We start from the raw sequence: 23255 nt of genomic DNA, 5'->3' as shown, positions 1-23255 counted from the left end.
GGAATTATTATATAGATTTACACGGTATTCACAACTACTTGTATAGCATTTACATTGTATTAGGTTATAATAGGTAATCTACAGATGATTAAACTATATGAGAGGATGTGCATATGCAAATACCAAGCCATTTCATATAAGGGACATAACATCCTGATTTTGGCATCAGAGCAGGTAGTGGAACCAATCCCCCACAGATACCAAGGCATGACTGTATCTCAATTATGATAAAATTGTGATTACTCAGAAAATATTTTTCAACAGAAAGCAAACATTAAAAATTATTTAATTTCTTGAAGTATTAATATTAGAAGTACTTGTTTTAAAATGAAAGCTGTAAAAGATAATAGCTGAAAACGTCCCTAATATGGGAAAGGAACCACTCACTCAAATCTAGGAAGCACAACGAGTACCATATAAAATAAACCGAAGGAGGAACACCCTGAGACACATATTAATCAAACTGACCAAAATTAAAAACAAAGAGAAAATATTGAAAGCAGCTAGGGAAAAGAAACAAATAATATACAAGGAAACACCAATAAGGTTATCGGTAGATTTTTCAGCTAAACTCTACAGGTCAGAAGGGATGGCATGATACACTTAACATGATGAAAGGAAAAAAACCTCCAACCAAGATTACTTTACCCAGCAAGGTTTGAAGAGATTTGTTTTTTGTTTTGGAGATTTGAAGGAGAAATCAAAAGCTTTACAGATAAGCAAAAGCTAAGAGAATTCAGCAACACTAAACCAGCTGTACACCAAATACTAAAGGAACATCTCCAGGCAGAAAAGAAAAGGCCACAACCAGAAACAAAAATACCACAAATGACAAGGCTCACATAAAGTCACATATAGAGTCATCTACTCACAATTACACTACAAAAATTAGAAATTGTGAGAAGTGGAGGGTACAAATGCAGGACACTGGAGATGCACTTGCAATTAAGAGACCAACAACTTAAAACAATCTCATATATATATATAGATTCTTATATCGAAACTTCAGAATAACTGCAAACCGGAGACGGGATTAACATGGCGGAATAGAAGGACTGGAGCTCAACTTCTCTCCTAAAAACAACAAAATTCACAACTAAAGACTGAGCACACTTCACCAAAATGGACCAAAAATCTTAAAAAAGATACCCTACTCCAGAAGAAAAAGAGGAGGCCACATTAAGAGGTAGGAGGGGCAATTTCACCATATAAACAACCCCATACCTCCTGGGTGGGAAGCTCACAGACTGGAAACTAACTGGTTCTCAGAGACTCACCTACAGGAGTGAGAGTTCTGAGCCACACATCAAAATCTCAAGTGTGGGGTTCTGGCACAGGGAGAAAGAGCCCCGGAGCATCTGGCATTGAAGGCCAGTGGGGCTTGTGTGCAGGAGCTCCACGGGACTGGGGAAATGGAGACCCCAATCTTAAAAGGCGCACACAGACTTTCACGTGCACTGAGTTCCAGGGCAAAGCAAAGTCTCCAAGGGAATCTGGGGCAAACCTGACCGCAGTTCTTGGAGGACATCCTGGGAAAACAGGGGTGAATGTGGCTTGTTGTGAGGGAAGGACACTGAAAGCAAAGCTCTTGGGAATATTCAGTAGCAGTGCCTTTCTCTGGAGGTGGCCATTTTGGGAAAATCTGGCCCCACCCGTCAGCCAGCTGCTGAGAAGCCCCAGGGCAAACAACAACCCAAGTGGGATCACAGCCCCACCCCTCAGTAAACAGGCTACCTAAAGACCCCTCAGGCACACAGCTGCCTCTAATCCCATCCAGAGACTAAGCCCCACCCACCAGAGGGAGTAGAATTGGCCCCTCCTACCAGGGGGCAGGCATCAGCCCCTCCCAGCAGGAAGCCTACACCAAGCCCCCATACTGACTTCAGCCACAGGGGGGCAGACATCAGAAGTAAGAGAGGCTACAACTCTAGTATCTGTAAGAAGGTCACCACACCAAAAACCTATCAAAATGAAAAGACAGAGAACTATAACTCAGACGAGGGAGGAAGGAAAAACCCCAGAAAATCAGCTAAGCCAGGAGGAGATTCTCAGCCTCCAGGAAAAAGACTTTAGACTATTGATGCTGAAGAAGATGCAAGACATTGGAAATAAACTGGAGGCAAAGATGGATAACTTACAGGAGACACTGACCAAAGAGATACAAGATATAAAACTTAAACAAGAAGAGATGCAAAATACAATAACTGAAATAAAAAATTCACTAGAAGCAGCCAACAGCAGAATACAGGAGGCAGAAGAACGAATAAGTGAGGTGGAGGACAGATTGGTGGAAATTACGGATGCAGAACAGAAAAGAGAAGAAAGATTGAAAACAAATGAAGAGAGTCTCAGAGAACTCTGGGACAACGTTAAATGCACCAACATCCATATTATACGGGTGCCAGAAGGAGAAGAGAGAGAGAAGGGGACAGGAAAAATATTCCAAGAAATAATAGCCAAAAACTTCCCTAACATGGGGAAGGAATCACTCACTCAAATTCAGGAAACACAACGAGTACTATACAAAATAAACCCAAGGAGGAAAACCCCGAGACACATACTAATCAAACTGACCAAAATTAAAGACCAAGAGAAAATCCTGAAAGCAGCTAGGGAAAAGAAACAAATAACATACAAGGGAAGCCCGATAAGGCTATTGGCAGATTTTTCAACAGAAACTCTGCAGGCCAGAAGGGAGTGGCATGATATACTCAACGTGATGAAAGGAAAAAACCTCCAACCATGATTACTCTACCCAGCAATTTGAAGGAGAAATCAAAACCTTCACAGATATGCAAAAGCTGAGAGAATTCAGCAACACTAAACCAGCCTTACAACAAATACTAAAGGAACTTCTATAGGCAGAAAAGAACAAGAGAAGAAGGAAAGGAAAAACAGCAGTAATATGGAGAAAATTATACAAACATCACAAACAATGCTTCTGATAAGGAAGCACAAAAGATACATGAGAAAATAAGAATTCAACATCAGAAGAGGAACTCTGACATTGCTAAGACAGCAGAGCAGATGAAAAAGATGTGATGCCTGGAAGCTTGGAGCTTCATGTGGCTTCATGGTCTGGAGAAGCTGACAGATCCATCCCAAGGGCTTCTGAAAAGACTGGACTGATTGGACTCATGTTGAAATGGATGAGTTGTTTAAAAGATGCTATTTCCATATTATTTACTATAATAATGATGGTTTTAACTTATTTGTAAGATATGTTGAGTGGAAGCACTGAATATTCTAAGTGCAACTTATAATATGAATTTGTTGCAAGATTGAGAATATAAAGCTATGCTGTTGAAGGAGCATGAATGAAACTCATAAGATGTGCTAAGTAAACATAAGTAGCTAGCAATTAGAGCTTGTGCATGTTAAATGTAGACAGAAAAGAATGGACATGCCATAAGAATCCTAACATTCATGAAATGATAAATATACATGAGATATATGAAGTAAACCCAAATACTCATGATACCCAAAATATGCATGAATACTCATCAATGTTCATAAGACTGTAATTTGGCCAACCATTGGTGTCAACAGTCATGACTTTCCATTCACTCTACAAATAAAACTCACGGTTGTTCAATAAAATAAAAAAAAAAAATAACTTCAAACCAAAAATCTACAATTGATATGCAAACAAATAAGAAAAATCAACTCAAATACAACACTAAAGATAGTCATCAATGCAGAAGAGGAGAAAACAAGAGAAGAAGGGAAGAAAAAAGAGCAGCAAAAACAAATCCAAAGCAATCAATAAAATGGCAATAAGAACATACATATTAATAATTACCTTAAATGTGAATGGACTAAACACCCCAACCAAAAGACATAGACCAGCTGAATGGATACAAAAACAAGACCCATATATATGCCGGCCTCAAGAGACCCACTTCACTTCTAGGGACACATACAAATTCAAAGTGAGAGGATGGAAGAAAATATTCCATGCAAACAGGAATCAAAAGAAAACTGGAGTAGCAATACTCATATCAGACAAAATAGACTTTAAAATGAAGAATATTTGCAGGGACAAGGAAGGACACTACATAATGATCAAGTGACAATCCAAGAAGAAGATGAAACAATTTTAAATATTTACACACCCAACATAGGATCACCACAATATAGAAGGAAACTGCTAGCAACCTTAAAAGGACAAATCGACAATAACACAATAATAGTGGGGGACTTTAACACCACTTACAGCAATGAAGAAATCATCCAGACAGAAAATCAATAAGGAAACACAGGCCCTGAATGAAGCATTAAACCAGATAGACTTAATTGATATTTACTGGACATTCCATCCAAAAACAACAGAATACACATTCTTCTCAAATGCACATGGAACACTCTCTAAGACTGATCACATCCTGGGCTACAACTCCAACCTCAGTAACTTTAAGAAAACTGACATCGTATCAAGCATTTTTCCAGCCACAACGCTATACAACTGGAAATCAACAACAAGAAAAACACTGCAAAAAACACAAACACGTGTAGAGACTAAACAACATGCTACTAAACAACCAATGGATCACTGAAGAAATCAAAGAAGAAATTAAAAAATACCTAGCAGCAAATGACAACGAAGATATGACACTCCAAAACCCATGGGATGGAGCAAAAGCCATTCTAAGAGGAAAGCTTACAGCAATACAAGCCCACCTCAGGAAACAAGAAAAATCTCAAATAAACAACCTAACTTTACATCTAAAGTAGCTAGAGAGAGAAGAACAGACAAGACCTAAAGTTAGTAGAAGAAATCATAAAGATCAGAGCAGAGATCAATGAACTAGAAATGAAGAAAACCATAGAAAAGATCAACGAAACAAAAAGCTGGTTGTTTGAAAAGATCAACAAAATTGATAAACCCTTAGCCAGACTTATCAAGCAAAAAAGAGAGAAGACTATGCAGTGGTTAATGAATCCGACTAGGAACCATGAGGTGGCGGGTTCGGTCCCTGCCCTTGTTCAGTGGGTTAACGATCCGGCATTGCCGTGAGCTGTGGTGTAGGTTGCAGATGCGGCTCGGATCCCGCGTTGCTGTGGCTCTGGCGTAGGCCGGTGGCTGCAGCTCCGATTCAACCCCTAGCCTGGGAACCTCCATATGCCGTGGGAGCGGCCCAAGAAATAGCAACAACAACAACAACAAAAAAAAAAAGACAAAAAAAAGAGAGAAGACTCAAATCAATAAAATTAGAAATGAAAAAGGAGAAGTAACAACAGATATCACAGAAATACAAAGGATCATAAGAAACTACTTACTATATGCAACTATATGCCAATAAAATGGAAAATCTAGAAGAAATGGACAACTTCTTAGAAAAGTACAATCTTCCAAGACTAAACCAAGGTGAAATAGAAAAGATGAAGGGACCAATCACAAAAACTGAAATTGAAAATGTGATTAAAAAACTTCCAACAAACAAGAGTCCAGGATCAGATGGCTTCACAGGCGAATTCTATCAAACATTTAGAGAAGAGCTAACACCTCTCCTTCTGAAACTATTCCAAAAAATTGCAGAGGAAAGGATACTTCCAAACTCATTCTATGAGGCCACCATCACCCTCATACCAAAACCAGACAAAGGTACCACAAAAAAAGAAATTACAGGCCAATTATCACTGATGAACATCAATGCAAAAATCCTCAACAAAATACTAGTAAATCGCATCCAACAATACATTAAAAGGATTGTACATCATGATCAAGTGGGATTTATCCCAGAGAGGTAAGGATTCTTCAATATCTGCAAGTCAATAAGTGTGATACACCACATTAAGAAACTGAAAAATAAAAACCACATGATCCTCTCAATAGATGCAGAAAAAGCCTTTGACAAAATCCAATACCCATTTCTGATAAAAACCCTTCAGAAAGTGGGCATAATGGGAACCTACCTCAACATGATAAAGGCCATATATGACAAACCCACAGCTAACATCATTCTCAATGGCGAAAAGCTGAAAGAATTCCCACTGAGATCACGAACAAGACAAGGATGTCCACCCTCACCACTACTCTTCAACATAGTTTTGGAAGTCCTAGCCACAGCAATCAGAGAAGTAAAAGAGATAAAAGGAATCCAAATTGGAAAAGAAGAAGTAAAACTATCACTATTTGTGGATGACATGATACTATACCTAGAGGATTCTAAAGACTCTACCAGAAAACTGTTAGAGCTCATCCATGAATTTGGCAAAGTCGCAGGATACAAAATCAATACACAGAAATTGACAGCATTTCTATATACTAACAATGAAAGATCAGAAAGAGAAATTAGGGAAGCAATCCCGTTTACCATCACATCCAAAAGAATAAAATACTTAGTAATAAACCTACCTAAAGAGACAAAACACCTGTACTCTGAAAACTATAAGAGGCTGATGAAAGAAATCAAAGATGACACAAATAGATGGAAAGACACACCATGCTCTTGGACTGGAAGAGTCAATATTATCAAAATAACTATACCACCCAAGGCAATCTACAGATTCAATGCAATCCCTATCAAATTACCAAGGACATTTTTCACAGAACTTGAACAAAATATTTTAAAGTTTGTTTGGAAGCACAAAAGACCCAGAATAGACAAAGACATCCTGAAAAAGAAAAATGGAGCTGGAGGAATCAGGCTCCTGGACTTCAGACGATACTACAAAGCAACAGTCATCAAAACCGTATGGTACCGGCACAGACAGAAATACGAATCAGTGGAACAGGATAGAACGCCCAGAATTAAACCCACACACCTACAGCCAGCTCATCTATGACAAAGGGGGCAAGAAGATACAATGGAGAAAAGACAGCCTGTTCAATAAGTGGTGCTGGGAAAACTGGACAGCCACATGGAAAAGAATGAAATGAGAACACTCCCTAACACCATACACAAAAATAAACTCCAAATGGATTAAAGACATAGAAATAAGACCAGATACTATAAAACTCTTAGAGGAGAACATAGGCCAAACCCTCTCTGACATAAACAACAGCAACATCTTCTCATCCACCTCTTAGAGTAATGACAGTAAAAACAAAAATAAATAAATGGGACCTAATCAAACTTCAAAGTTTCTGCACAGCAAAGGAAACCCTAAACAACACAAAAAGACAACCCACAGAATGGGAGAAAATCTTTGCAAGTTAATCAACTGACAAGGGATTCATCTCCAAAATTTATTAACACCTTCTGCAGCTCCATACCAAAAACACAAACAACCCCATCCAAAAATGGGCAGAAGATCTAAACAGACAATTCTCCAAAGAAGACATACAGATGGCCAAAAAACACATGAAAAGATGTTCAACATCACTCATCATTAGAGAAATGCAAATCAAAACCACTATGAGGTACCACTTTACACCAGCCAGAATGGCCATCATCGAAAAGTCTACAAACAATAAGTGCTGGAGAGAGTGTGGAGAAAAAGGAACTCTAGTACACTGTTGGTGGGATTGTAAATTGGTGCAACCACTGTGGAAAACAGTATGGAGATCCCTCAGAAAACTAAAAATAGAACTACCATTGGATCCAGCAATCCCACTCCTGGGCATCTATTCAGAAAAAACCATGACTTGAAAAGACACATGTACTCCGATGTTCACTGCAGCACTCTTTTCAATAGCCAAGACATGGAAACATCCTAAATCCCCATGGACAGAGGAGTGGATCAAGAAGATGTACATATACACAATGGAATATTACTCAACCCATTGAAAGGAAAGAAATACCAGCATTTTTTGCAACATGGATGGACTTAGAAATTATCATGCTAAGTGAAGTCAGTCAGACAATGAGACACCAACATCAAATACTATTCCTTACATGTGGAATTTAAAAAAAGGACACAATGAACTTCTTTGCAGAACAGATACTGACTCACAGACTGAAAAACGTATGGTTTCCAAATGAGACAGGTTGTGGGGTGGGGGGATGCACTGAGAGTTTGGGATAGAAATGCCTTAAAATTTGTTTGTGATGATTGTTGTACGTGTATAAATGTAATAAAATTCACTAATTAAAAAAATAAAGTTTTTGGATAAATACTGACTGTATATCAAGCTCCAATCACTCCTCTTAAAACACTCTCTCCTCCTCTGTCCTCCATAATATCAATCTCCTGGTTTTCCTTCTGCCTTTCTGACAGCTGCTCCTCACCTTACACCCAACTTTTAAGTGCAGAAATTTAAAGGAATTTCTTTCTCAATTTTTAAGTCATATCACTCTTGCTCTTGGCTTCAATTATCATCAATATGACACAAACTCCCATATTTATATGTATCTATTCAGAACTCTCAAGGGTCCTGAGAATACTTTTACTCTCCCAAACTTGCTGCACCTCTAATATTCCTTAACTCAGGAAACCACAGCTATTTAAACTTAAAATGTAGAAGCCATATTATTAATAAGGAATTCTTTAGTTTCAAAGAAAAAGAAAATATAAAACTTGAGTTTCAGCAAAAAGGAGGAATAAGAGGAAAAGGAGGAGAAAAAGACAGTATTAACTCAAGTAACTATCATATAATAGACATTCCATAAATGTGTTCAATGAATAAAAAAAGGTATTGGAAAAAAAAAACCCAGGGATAAATCTAATTCCAGGGATGCTGGATGCAGGTATTCAAATGATGTCATCAAGAAGCCTTCTCTCTTTACCACCCAGCTCTCCTTCTCACCTCTGCTTCATTCTCAGGTAGTAGCCAAGACAGTCACCAGCAGCTTCAGCTTTAGTTTTCTGTTTAGCAATCAATGGAGTGTGTCTTTTCTGCAAAAGTCCCAGTTAAAGACTCCAGGGTGAGCCAATCACTGTGGCCAGGGGAGTGGAATACTTGAAATGACCAAGTCTGGCTTATTTTGTACCACCTGAAGTCTTTTCCCCACCTCTAAAGCTACCACACTTTCTACCCCTACATGAGTGTCTTGGCTAAGAAACTGTCCCCAAATTACGATTCCAAACATGCTCAAGATTTTGAATGGTCTGGCTCCTACAGCCTCTTTAGCTGTCCTTTCACTCTGTGTGTGCCAGCTACCATCAGCTGATCTTCATTTCTTTGATCTTGCCTGCTGCTTCCAATGTCAGGGCCTCAGACCATGCTTTTCCATTTGTAAACTTCTCCATCAATGCCTATGTTATCTCTCCTGTCTCAGCCTACTATCACTTTCTCAGAGTGATCCCTAGTGTAGGTTAAACAAACCATACTGTAGACCAAACCAGCACTCTGTACGCATGAGGAATCTAGAGAAATTACTATTTAACGTCTATCTTCCTGGCAAGAGCAGAGGCTACATGAGGACAGTGCCTACATCTGTCTCATTTAACACCCTGGACTCTGGCATAGCAACCAGTACACGAAGATACCTTAAATATGTGACATAATTGAAGGAATATCATGTAATGGAAGAAATTTTCACATACTGAGGTATGGAAAGTTATTCTAGCTTATACATGACTTGACCTGAACTTTTTGCCAACTAGAATAGCTTGTCTTATGGCCTGCCAAACAGGCATTGTGTATCTGCTTTAACCATTAAAAAATGTATTTAAAAATCTAAATGGAGTCACTGTGATTCAAGCACTCAAAATGGAGCTGAGAGGCCACTGCGGATGTGGTTTCAGACACATTTCTGCATCACTAAGAACTTGCAATTTCTGAACTATATCAAACTCAAGGACACCACCAGCTACTCTCAGAACAATATCTGCTAGCAGCTACTAGCTGCATCCTTATGGTCTCAAGGTCTTCCCTTTTAACCATGCAACCACTTCACACCCCAAACAATCCTTACCTAACAAACACCCTCACTTCTTGCCAGTTCCAAATGTAAGTCTTAACAAACAACTTAGGTAACTTTGAAATTTTGCCTAAATAAGCCTATTTTGTGGTCCAGCATAACATGCAGAACAATTCAAGTGCTTCTTGAATCTATGTCTCCCAGGCTATAGTCCTCAGTTTTGTTTGAATAAAACTCTCTTCTATTCCTATTATAGACTGTTTATTAATTATTTGTTTCCATGGCCACATGCTATAGCAGTCAGTTTAAAATTCATCTACTTGATTTTGTTTAAAACAATCAAGAGAAAGTGACATAGTCAATGAAATAAACTTAATAAATTTACAAAACTCTTACCCAGAAAAGATTCCAAAGAATAATATCTAAAAGTTGTAACTTTATTAGTTCCATGTTCAAAAAATATTCAGTGGCTCTACACTGCCAAGAGAATATAGTTCTAACTTCTAGGGGACTAAGGCATTTAAGATTCAACATAACCTGGCCCGAGGCAGAATTCTCATCTCAGTTTTATCTCCTGCTTTTTCCCTCACAAACTCTGTTTCTACTCCATCCTGTGCTCTCCTAAACAGTCCATACAGTTCCTTGGAAAGGAAGTAGATGCAGATTAAGCAAGACTCCTGCCTACCCACTCCCCTAAATAAGAATAGCTTCGGTTGTATCTATTTTACACATTTAACTTTTTGAATAAATGGTTCAATAAAATAGATGCCTAGACTTGTCCCTTGAACTATGTGCCATGGAATCTCAGTTTACATTTTTTTCTTCAGCTTGAGATACCAAGGAACAAAAATTCCACGAAAATAAGGATTTGTTCCATGATGTATCTATTGTCCGTGCCTTGAAGAGTACTTGGGCACAGAGTAAATACTTAACAAATACATGGTAAATGAATCAATGATAGTTTTCCTTCTAAGTTCCTGTTGAAGCCATTCTTCAGGGTCCAAGCCAATAGTGCCTTCTTTTAAAAATCTTTTATAATCCTGCTACAAAAAGTTAAGATTATGAGTCCTACAAATTAGGCAGTAGGCCAGGCACTGGGTGAACAAAATTTAAGACAGAGTCCCTGCCCTCAGAGGCTCTCAGTCTGGAACTCTTATACTTATATTACAGGTATGCTAATCTACTTTAAAATCATTTCTTTATTCATTCAACGACTATGTGAATACCATCATATGGCAAACACAGAACCTATATCTCCTATTCTCTTATTTATCTTCAAACTACCTCAAAGATCAGACACTTAATAATTCTTCACTTAATCTTAGCCAAAAGGCTGAGAAGCGATACACTTAATAATTCTTGAACTGCATTTAAAATAATTATAGAAGAATTCTTTAAAACATATTCTAAGATAAGAGCTCCCATCATGGCGCAGTGGTTAACGAATCCGACTAGGAACCATGAGGTTGCGGGTTCGATCCCTAGCCCTGCTCAGTGGGTTAAGGATCCGGCATTGCCATGAGCTATGGTGTAGCTTGCAGACAAAGCTCAGATCCCGCGTTGCTGTGGCTCTAGCATAGGCCGGTGGCTATAGCTCCGATTAGACCCCTAGCCTGGGAACCTCCATATGCCGTGGGAGCAGCCCTAGAAAAGGCAAAAAGACAAAAAAAAACAAAAAAAAACATATTCTAAGATAAATGTTAGGGACCAAATCATAATATTTCCTAATTACTTCTTATTTACCTATTAATTACGTAAATGGATTCCTATATTAATCGACTCATTTTTTAAAACTTTAAGATTTCTCCGTTATACAAATACATGGCAATAACTCATAATGAAACACTACTAAGAAGTACTTTAAAATGTAAAATGCGCCTACCCTTTGACTTAGCAATCCAATATTTGAGACTTGATCCTAAATATGAGGATGCATGTATATTTCTTGGCCTAGAAATTAGTGGAAGAAGAATGAAGTGAAGAGAGAAATCTGAAGAGAAATATGTAAAGCATAAAACTCTTTTATTGGAAAAAAAAAAGGGGGGGGGAAGGACACAACCAAACCATTAACACCAGTTATTCCAAAGCAGAGAACTGGATGAACAGACAGCAAGACTACTACTTTCCAATATTCCTCTCTTATTTGATATGAGGGCATATATCATTTTTGTACATAAAATATGAAAAGTATATTCTTTTTAGTATTAAAAAAGGCTTTTCCCTGTGCTTTAATTTTAACATGGGCATTCCCTAAGTTCTAAGCACTTGACATACAATCATCCTACAGATACAAACCACTGTGCAATACCAAGCAACTTGGGGGTAAAAGGAAGGAGAGAAATCAGGCATCATTGACTTCTCTTCTCACCAAGAGCCTTCAGAGGATGAGGGCCAGGGGAAGGGGAATGTTGAAGAAAGGGCACTTACACAAAATAAAACAATGCTTTGTTTGATTGGTTGGATAGTTGGTTGGTTTTAGGGCCACAGTTATGGCATATGGAAGTTCCCAGACTAGGATTTGAATCAGAGCTGCAGCTGCCAGCCTACACCACAGCCACAGCAACACGGGATCCAAGCCACATCTGCAATCTACACCAGAGCCTACAGTAATCCTGGATCCTTAACCCACTGAGTGAGGCTAGGGATCGAACCCTTATCCTCATGGATACTAGTCGGGTTCATTAATGCTGAGTCACAACAAGAACTCCAAAATAAAACAATGTTAATAAGAAGTAATAAAAACAATGTGCAAATAGAAATGACCTGTAAGTTCCCAAGCTTCTTTTTTATTTTTTTTAGAAAAAGGCCAATTAACCCATAATGTGTTTTTTGAGATAATATATGCTTCCAATAATGTGGTTTTTTTCCTCCTGTGGGGAGTACTGCAGTATTAAGTCAAATTTCACATACTAAACCTCTATATTTCTATAGGAAATATACTTTGTCAATAACACCAGCAAATATTCTAAAAGCCTGAAGTCACTAGTTTAGAGCAAGCACCATTTCACCAGCTTTCAAAATCTGTGCAGTAAGCCATTCCCAGACTACAGTGGATATAAGTTAGCTCTCTTACACTCAGTATAGTCTTGGTAGGGGATGGATGCTACCATTCCCACTATCCCCATATATGACGTATGGCACTTTATAGTTTAAAAAGCTCTTAAGGAGTTCCGGTCACTGCGCGATGGAAACAAATCCGACTAGGAACCATGAGGTTGCAGGTTCGATCCCTGGCCTCACTCAGTGGGTTATAGGATCCAGTGTTGCCATGATCTGTGTCACAGACGCAGCTTGGATCTGGTGTTGCTGCGGCTGTGGCATAGGCCAACAGCTGTAGCTCTGACTGGACCCCCAGCCTGGGAACCTCCATATGCCACAGGTGTGGCCCCAAAAAGCAAAAAGTATAAAAAAATAAAATAAAAAGCTCTTTGAGGAGTTCCCTGGTGGCTCAGTGGGTTAAGGGCCTGGTGTTGCCACTGCTGTGTTGCAGGTTTGATTCCTAGCCTAAGAACTTCCACATGCTGTGGGAGTAGCAAAAAAAAAAAAAAAAAAAAAAAAAAAGCTCTTCAATACACATGAATCAAATGTTCCAGTTAAGAGAAAGCATTAAAATAAAATACATATACCAATCATTATAAATATATGCAACAATTTAATCTTCAATGAATATGAAGGTAGCAAAGCATGAACTTGAAATTCATGCTTGGGAGCCAATATATCTTTAAATTGTATAGTAGATACTTAAATATTTCCATAAATAGAAAACTGCAGCTGATAAACTGCCACTAAACCAAAAGTTTATTGTAGCTTTTATAAACAAAGGTCAATCTCTTTGAACAAAGTCTACCCTTATGGACTATGATGAATAGTTAAAAAGTAATCCACTCACAATTTTTTCTTTGTACATCAACAACAAACATGAGAAAATCTGGGCTATAATCCTTGACAGATTATTTCTTACAGCACTTCTTCTCCAAAAGGTAAATATAGTTTCACTTCATGTAATGATGATTTTGCAAAAAGGATTAATATAGAGATTACTAAAGTTAAAAAAGTGAAAAGTCTAATTAAAAAATCTAACTAAGCATGCAAAATAACATCTATACTAATATGCCAAACACTAAAAATGAAAGATCTATTTCTACTTACTTTCAGACACAGTAAAGATAAACAAATTATATAATGTTTTCTACCCATTTTAGATAATTTACACAGATCAAATAAAAGCTTTTCCAGGAAAACACTCCATATATATGAAGCCTGTAAGGTATACTTTCAGATATTTAGCAAAGCCTACTATAGAGAAGGGAATGAAGAATGGGTCTGCTCACAAAGGAACAAGATATCATAAATCATCAAAAATGATTAAGAACTAGAATTCAAGTGTAAGATTCAAATGAAGTTAAGTGAAATCAGAAAAGCCACATAAAGCAACCTGTTTAAAACAAAGACCAAATTTCATAATGAATAGTGGGAATAAAAGTTTGATAGACTTGCATTCTCTTGAAAAATATTATAGTTTTTTTAACGTTATAGGTAATAAAATTTAGGGTATAATGATTACCATGTGCTTATTTCTAGAACACAAAAAGAGTGAATCAAATATTGGCTTTTGTGACAAAGATTTTTCCAAAAAACTGGATGATAGCTCATGTCAAAGCCATTAGATTTCACAGTGCAATCATAAAGTTTTTTTACTTTGGGGGTTTTGGGTTTTTTCCAAACACTCGAAGGCTACATCAAGCTTCCTAATGCCTATCTTAACCTTTTAATCTTCAAAACATTCTTTTTTTTTAAATACTTCTAAATCAAAGTCATCCTTGTTGATCTTTATCTTCTTTACTTTTTTTTTCTTTGGTCTTTTTGTCTTTGCCTTTTCTAGGGCCGAACCCTGCAACATACGGAAGTTCCCAGGCTAGGGGTCTAATTGGAGCTGTAGCCACCAGCCTACACCAGAGGCACAGCAACGCAGGATCCAAGCCACATCTGTGACCTACACCACAGCTCATGGCAACACGAGATCCTTAATCCACTGAGCAAGGCCAGGGATCGAACCTGCAACCTCATGGTTCCTAGTAGGATTCGTTAACCACTGAGCCACAACGGGAACTCCTATCTTCTTTACCTTTTAACTGGTCAGGTGGGTACTGTAACATCCATAAATCACCCAGCAATCTTTTTTTCTTTTTTTTTTGTCTTTTGTCTTTTTAGGGCCTCACCCACAGCATGTGGAAGTTCCCAGGCTAGTGGCTGAATCAGAGCTGTAGCTGCCGGGCTACACCACAGCCACAGCAGTGTGAAATCTGAGCCAAGTTTTCGACCTACACCACAGCTCATGGCAATGCCAGATCCTTAACCCACTGAGCAGGGCCAGGGATGGAACCCACATCCTCATGGACACTAGTCAGGTTCGTTAACCACAACAGGAACTCCTTATCCAGCAATCTTAACACACAAAGAAAGCACAAGCCCAGATAGGCTAAATAAAGAGGGGTTTCTGAAGAGGACTAATTTTATAAGTGGTACATTAGTGAATGCTTTCCTACACAACTCCTGTAACCTCATAACTATAGGAACCTGGATTGGGAATTCTTACCTAATGAGAATCCCTTGTGTGTATACTTTTATTACCTGTTTATATAACAAGAGAGGATATACACTTTGGTCTGGATATCTTAGGATATGTAAAATACATCTTGATCAGGACCACATTATAAATGACTTTTTAAAAAAATGCAATATAATACTGTACCAAGGTTGTAAGGGAGTTCCTTTTCATATAAAGTCTCTCCAAGTACTGTAGTCCCTCATCTTTCAGTAACTCCAACGGGAAATGCTGCAGATTCCTATAATTTAAGAACAAATTCTTGTGCTTTTCCAGCCTTGCCACAGAGATCGTCTTACAAAGTTCAGATGCCATGACTGAATGTATTCCATCAGGCACACTGCAGCACTACATCTTGTCAAAATTGGTCCATTTCTAAAGAGAACAAAAAAACTGAAATTTATAATACTGCTAACAAGCACTGTCAAATAAGGCAGTTGGCATATACAGCTATTTGCAGACATTAAAAAGAGAGTTACATATCAATTCCTGTATTTTCTTTCACAACAACTAAATGTTCACAGATCTTTAAAAGATTAAAATAACTATTTAATAAAAATATGCTATTTAAGCAATATTTACTACTTAGTAGAAATAGTCCTACCTGAAAAATAATTCTTAAACTTGAGATAGGAATCCCTATCTAAGAGAAGAGAGACTAGTTTCATAATATGCAACCAAAGAAAAAGCTTAAAAATCAGACACAGCAAACCCATTTCCTTTGTGAACTACGTTATTTTGTCTCAGCTTAAGATACCTCAAAAAAATTTAAATTCATATAACTAGATCATTTACAGCTTCAGTCTCTTCACTTCTTACTATTTAAATATTGTCCTATATTCTAATATTTTCTTCCTTTTATCTCTTTATTTTCTTTTCTTTCTTGCTTAGCTTTGCAGATCAGAAGTAGCAAAGAAATAGGCCTGGGAACATAGAGTTTTACTTCATTATTTCAATGAAAGAAGAAATACTGCACTAGGAAATAGGAATTCTGTACTTTTCTATTATAATCTCTCTGGGCCTCAGTAGCCTAACATAAAATGGAGACAGCAATTTATTGGTAAGGGCCAGAACCCAGAACAAATAGAATTCCCTTCCAGCTCTGACCTGAAAAGGGTAGGAAGAGAAATAACATCTCATTGCCATCTTATCAACTAGGCACAGATCAGAAACAAACTTCACAATCACTTACCAGGAGAAGAAACAAACTCAGAGCTTCAATACTTTGTCCAAGGTCAAACAGCTCATAAAGGAACAGGGATCTTTTTTTCTTGAGGTGGGAAAGGATGAGCAGGGGATTTTAAAGCCTGAGGTCTTTACATACATAGACGGACAGGATTCTACAGGATACTCAGACAGTAAATACTCAGACAGTAAAAAGATGAGCTTTGTTCAAAGATTCTACTCTGGTTTATTGGGCACCCTTTGTCAAACTCTCCAAAGGAAAGTATCTTTCAAATAAAATGTTTTTTCTTAAGAAAAACTATTTTCACTGGGAATTAATACCAAGTTAGTACAAAATGTAGTAACATAAGCTTTCAATAAGCAGAGTTTTCTTTTTTGTTATTTTCTATTATTTGCAAACTTTAACTCCCAATAAGTACTTGCCATTTTACATAAAAGGGCAGAGAATATGGAATATTCAATAATACCCCCAATAGAACATAAGAGTCCAATACCTTCCCATATTCTACCTACTCACCTATTTTTATGAGACATATTATGTGACTTTGAACAAGATAATCTTTCCACATCTTAATTCTCTCCCTGGGGAACTAGACTAGCAATAACATCCGTGATTCTGTGTGGGAAGAGAAGACTTCTGGGTAATTATTTGCAGGTGGAGTAAACTGTAGATAGTCTAGATTCTCAGGAGCATCTCAAACTTACATTCAAAAAAGAGCTTTCCATTTTCATTACCAACACAAATCTTCCCCAGTCTTTCCCACCACCTGCAAAGCTGGAAGTCTTGAATGATTCCACCTGGTTATTTATCCAGCATCTCCAATCTATCACAAGGCCTATGGTTTCCAACTCCAACGTACACCTCAAACCTATCCACATCTCTCCATCCACCGCAAAGGAAAGCCACTGTCATCTCCTGCCTGTCCATGTATGTTACTGGTCTCCCTGTGTCTGCTCTAATCACTTTGCAATACATTAATTACTTAGCAGGGAGCCTTTTAAAAAGTAAGTTCAATTGTATCTCCCTCTCTTAAGTAAACTCACTCCTTACTCAAATACATCTTAAATAAACCTTTCAAAGGTTTATTTAGAAAATCAAACTTACCAGGTAGTAAGGGCTCTTCACAATCTGGCCCTACCCACTTCTCCAGGCTGGCAGCACCCTCCTTGGCTTCTCACCAATCTCCAGGGCTTTTCTAGTACTCGAAAGCACCAAACTCTTAACACCACTTGCTGCTCCCCTCTTAACCCTGAAAGCCCTGTCCCATTACCCTTCAGGTTTCAGTGTAAACATCACTTGCCCATCCCAAACAAAAGTATTCTCTCTTACTCTTTCTTTGTAAGACTCCTCACAATTTGTAATCTATATATTTATTGGTGTTATCTGTATAGTGTCAATCTAGCCAAGAGACTCTATTGTAAGCTTCTTAGGGGCAGAGATCTTGCTGCTTTCTTTAATTTTGAAAACCTGCCTCTAGCACAAAGCAGGCCCTAAAAAGCTGATGAGTGGTTGAAAGTAGGACAAGTAATACTAAAAGGGAAATTTTTTTTTCATCTCTGATCCAAGGTTGGCTTGTAGGGACTACATGCTGACTGCTAACTAGGTGCCATAAAGATCTCTAATCCTTAAAACTCTGCATTGCAATTAACATTATTTAGCTCATTTTAAACCTACGCAAACCGAGTTTCTCAGAGCATAACTTGTAGAATTCCAACACAAGTGGAAGACGCCAAAGCCCGCAAGCTGCTCTAAAATGCAGCTTTTCATGAATTTCAGGAGGCCTGTGCTGCTTCCTATTATTATTCAAGTGGTAGGCAAAGCTTACACAAATCTAAGACTACAAAGCAAAACCCACCCTCACTGAGGGAAGTTCCAATAAGAAAAGAGGGTAACCTGATGGCTTGCCTTCTAATCCTGCTGAATCCTGATGGGTGGGACTGGCTGTCTTTAAAAGGTTAATTACACCGTTAAAATGCACCATGCTAGAAAGAGAGTTTGGGAGATGAAAGCTACACAAATGAAATCTGAAAGGTGCCAGTAATAAATAACGGTAAAGGTTTTCCAATATGCATTCACTGCAGTCCTTGGCAAGATGGCCTTTACCGGGATAATTTTCTTACACATATTTCCTTTGCTACCTCTTATCTATAAAAAGCAAATGGTAGGCTGAACACTAGCAGTATGTAACTGCACCTCCACATCAGTTTTCTGACAGCTAAACACCAGTCTACTTTATTATTACCTAAAGCAAACAAACCTGTCCATCTTAAGAAAATTCCACACATTTTTTTAAGGAAAGGAGTCCCTTAGACTGACTTCCATAGTTAATTCGGTAAAATATTTCAGTTTCCTAATATTGGAGACTAGAGAATTTTAAAACGTGTATTAAAAGCATTTTTAAAGGTTATTTTCTCAGTACTGAGAAGGCTGACAGAAGTTTAGTCAAAACACATGCCATTTGGCCCGAGTTAACCAAACATTGAGGTGGTCACCGTTGGGGAGTAGCGAGCCCAGTAGCAGGAATTTTAGAGCCGGTACCGAGCCAAGGAGAGCGAGGAGGGCCCGGGAGCCGTGCTGACCCGAGGCCCTGACGGGCCCGCTTGGGCCGAGGTCCACTCGCCGCGGCCAGGACGCTTCTGCCTGACCCAGGCCAGAGCCAATGGCCCGGCTAGAGGGCTTTGCTACAAAGGACATCGACGCGACGAAGCGCCACACTCACCTCGGCGCCAGAGGAGCCAGCGCTCCCGGGCGCAGGAGCGCCGGACCGCAGGCCGAGGCCGGGCGGGCGGGGCCGGGCGCAACGCGGGAGGGGATGGGGCGGGGCGCGGGCGTAGAGGGGCGGGGCGGGGCGAAACTCGCACTTTGGAGCTTGGGGGAAAGGCAGAGCAGAGCAGAGAAGAACGGAACCTCGCGATATTACGCCTCTGCTCTTACGGTTTTGCGATAGGTGGGATAAGATGCCCGTTTTCCAAGCGACATGCCTATTCGCTGAAAAAAGGGCCTTCTCTAAGCCTGCCCCGCGCCCCACTCGGCCTTTGCTTCCGGCTCCGGTGTTAGGGGTTGCTCTCGCATTTGGCTTTTGGCTTAGGGTTTTGTGGGGGTGATTTAGTCGGCTCCAACCTCGGGAACCACCAGTAACTGATCTGTTCTTTCATTCGTACTGTCACTGACTCACTAGTCCTCTAATGTAATTCTGTGCATTACAGCAATTTTAATACCCAGTCGTTTACTGTGTACCAGGCAGCGTTCTAAGAGCTGCGCTAGATTATTTCACTTAACTCTCACAGCTGTCCTATGACACAGGTACTATTGAAAAGAGGGTAACCTCTTTGGAAAGCCTAACGTTGATTATCTAGCGGTTCATTGTCAAGCAGCTTTGACTTTATAGATTTACGTTGGTGTATATAATTTCCGTTAGAGATTAAGTAGCCTGAAAAGCAGTTATATTAAATAAAAATAACACCTATCCCAAAAAAGGTATGAGTTATAATGCAATATTAGCAATTATCTATTTAGTAAACTAGTCTTCAGAGTTTTCTAAAGTATATGCATGGTGTATGTCATGTACTTCTAAAACCCTTTATACAGATTTGTAAATACTTAAGAACTTGAACTTTTTCCTAGACTTAAAATGAGAAAACCTACAGTTTGTGTAAAAACAAAAATCTTTAGGATGTTTAAGATCAACCCAAATAATACGATTTGCTCCTAATATTGAAGAGTCATACAGACAAAAAAAAAAAAAAGATTAACTATAGCTAGACCAATTTTTTTAAAAGCAATCAGTGTTAGCCTCTTAGTTTGCATTTCTCTAAAAATGAAATATTTAAGTACATTAACTTATATTTGATCATGAAAAAATGAATTATCTTGAAATAACTTCTGCCCTTTGAAATAGACACAAAAGTAGCCATGTGATTCTCTTAAAATTCTCTAAATTTGTCAAGTGCCAAGTTTACACTTTGCCTAACTCAAAACGGAGGAAAAATTCTCTAATTTAGAATTAGTGATTTGGCAATCTTTGGCAGACTTCAACAGGAGGGGATACCACTTTAAGAAAATTCCAAGGAAAGGACAACCCTATTTTAAAATTCCCACCTCTGGCTCCCAAGGATTGGGTAGTAAACTTAGACAAAATACTTTTCTCCACTTCCTATTGGTGCATGCTCTGTCATTCATTCTTCTTGGAATTTTGTGAGATACCAGATTGCTTTACGGGAAAAGACTGTTCCAATTTAGTCTGGAACTGCCCTATTTTTAGACTCTTTCATGGTTATCAATCCTTACAAAAAATCACCAAACCGATGCAGCGTGGACCAATCTGGAAAATCAGGCTGCCGAGTCAAGAGTGTAATTCAATGGAAAAAGAAACGGACAACCTCTCAAGGCACACAGGGTAACTGACAAAGGATTCTACAGAGTTAAATAAACTATTCTGATTTTTTTTTTTTTTTTGCTAGTTTTAAAGGAGACTGTCAAAGGAAAAGCAGATAAAATACAGCTATAATGTCAGAGTGGCAGGGAGAAAGATTTTCAGAGGCTATTTTTCTCTTTAGAGAAAATGTTATCCTGGGATTAGCAGTGGATTTTTGAATGATAAAAGGACCAAGGTAATAAGATTAATTATAAATTATTTTATACTCCAAGAAGCTGTATTTTGTTGTTGCTTTAATATAGATTTAATGTCTTAATGTTATTGTAATTATCAAGCAAAATGGATGTTTTTGTTTAAAACCTAGCATAATAGACAATCCATCTGTTAAAGGATATAAGACAAAATTATCATCGTCTTTGGAATTGGGTTTTGTTTACATTTGTAGCAGGGTCAGATCGGCTAATGACCAAGGAAAATATAATATTGGTATATGAAACAGAATCAATAGGTAGTGGATGTAAGGATAAATTCTCAAAAATGAAATCTAGCATTTATATTTTCAAAAACGATATTTTTACTAAAACTAAAATATAAATGTTCAGGAAAATATTGATAAATGAGAATAATGTATATTAAAATATATATTTGAAATAGCAACTTTTTAAAGAATCCAGCCAATATATAATTCCAAAATATAACATCTTGAAGATTCTTCAAGATTCAGCTAGTAAATATAATACCTGGTGGCACATCTTTACCTTTATAAGGCCCAACTCAGGTATGCAGTAAATATTTCTTAAGGGTCCTCTGTTAATCTATATATGGGGCTATAAAATAAAATATATTCTTAAGGAGCTCATACTCTAGAAAGAGACTCAAAATAGGTTTAAATGAAAACTTTTGTATAATTCTTGATGCATAGATGGCTGTTACAGACCATAGCTGCTTCAGGTGCTCAAATCAGTGTGAGCAGAAATATTCAGGGAGAGTTTCAAAGTAGGGTTAAGACCCATTTGGAGCTTGAGCAATGGGCAAAATTTCAATAGATGGAAGAGGAAAGAAATGGCATCCCAGGTAGTGGGGGACTTGTTAGCAAATATGTGCAGCTAAAGAATAATTATCCCTGACACAGCAGAATGTTCATTTGGGGACTTTAGATTTAAAAAAAAAAAAAAAAGGTTAAGAAGTTACATGAAGAGTCAAAACTGCCAGAATTAAGGAGTCAAGTCCTGGGTCATTGATTGTTTTTTGTTTTTGTTTTTGTTTTGTTTTTTGTCTTTTTAGGGCCATACCCACAGCATATGGAGGTTCCCAGGGTAGGGGTCGAATCAGAGCTGTAGCTGATGACCTTACACCACAAACACAGCAACATGGGATCTGAGCCACATCTGCAACCTATACCACAGCTCACAGCAATGCTGAATCCTTAACCCACTGAGCAGGGCCAGGGATCCAACCTCTGTCCTCATGGATGCTATTCAGATTCGTTTCTGCTGAGCTGCAACAGGAACTCCGGGTCCTGGGTTTTAAAGGTCATATTTGAGAATGATAAAACTGACATTGCAGGGTTCTCTGCTGGCTCAGTGGCTTAAGGGTTAAAGGCATTGTCACTGTTGTGGTTCAGGTTGCTGCTGTGGTGCAGGTTTCATCCCTGGCCTGAGAACTTCCACATGCCATGAGCATAGCCAAAAACATAAAAAGAAAAAAAGATCTGACATTGCAGCTTAAGATGACTCCAGCAACAGAGACTGGAAGCTAAGGGACTAAATACTATAAATGATGGAGCGCAAATTGGTAGCAATCTCTTGAGACTTTTTGTCCATATACCTTCACATGACTGAATAGGATAAATCTTGATGCATTTCTTTCTATTCTTCTGAAGCAGTGAGCTTATTGTTTTTGTATAGCACTACAGATATAATTTTTATTATATGTGGCGTTCGTCATGGTGCAGTAAAGCAATAAAAGTGATTGTTCACATTGCATTGGTTCTTGCTCCTGTTCCCTCAGAATTTGTAGTGTTTCTTGGTTCTGTTTAATGAAATTGGAGGAATTTCAACCAAAAACCAAAAACTTGTGACTGAAGAACACCATGGGAAGATGGGAGGTGTTCTTACTCGGACTGTAGGCTTTCACCTGACCTGTGTCTTTGAGACACAACTGGCTACTCAGTGAGCTTCTACCATGTATCAGAAGGTAGCTTCAGTGTTGAGCAAACAAAGGTTAATCAGAGGTCATCTCCTCCCCAAAAAGCAAAGTGCTTCGGGGATACCAAGCAGGGTATTTGCCTCGTACCTCAAAACTTGCTTGAAAGAATCTGAAGTTCCCAAATTCCTGATC

At 38.4% G+C, this 23255-nt stretch overlaps 2 protein-coding genes across 5 annotated transcripts in view; one reads left to right on the top strand and one right to left on the bottom strand.

Annotated features, from left to right (window-relative positions):
- Nucleotides 1–19353, bottom strand: part of LRRC28 (leucine rich repeat containing 28) — a 225859-nt gene extending 206506 nt beyond the window's left edge. For all 4 annotated transcript variants that reach the window (XR_007133125.1, XM_047766807.1, XM_047766806.1 and 1 more), the window contains exons 1-2: nucleotides 19260–19353; nucleotides 15502–15729 (exon numbers count right to left, since the gene is read on the bottom strand). Coding sequence is in view for 3 of the 4 variants with exons in the window: in XM_047766807.1 (XP_047622763.1) it covers nucleotides 15502–15669 (168 nt within the window). In the remaining variant the exon portion in view is untranslated. The remainder of the gene's footprint in view (nucleotides 1–15501; nucleotides 15730–19259) is intronic.
- Nucleotides 19354–20729: 1376 nt separating this feature from the next.
- The window catches only part of TTC23 (tetratricopeptide repeat domain 23), a 111273-nt gene continuing 108747 nt past the window's right edge, over nucleotides 20730–23255 (top strand). Inside the window, 1 exon segment of the mRNA XM_047766805.1 lies at nucleotides 20730–20936. Within this exon segment, the coding sequence (XP_047622761.1) occupies nucleotides 20810–20936 (127 nt within the window). The 5' untranslated portion in view covers nucleotides 20730–20809.

The sequence above is a fragment of the Phacochoerus africanus genome, chromosome 2 (genome assembly GCF_016906955.1).
Source record: "Phacochoerus africanus isolate WHEZ1 chromosome 2, ROS_Pafr_v1, whole genome shotgun sequence".
Lineage (NCBI taxonomy): Eukaryota > Metazoa > Chordata > Mammalia > Artiodactyla > Suidae > Phacochoerus > Phacochoerus africanus.
The sequence above is the reverse complement of the archived record's forward strand: the minus strand, read 5'-3'. Positions and strand labels throughout refer to the sequence as shown.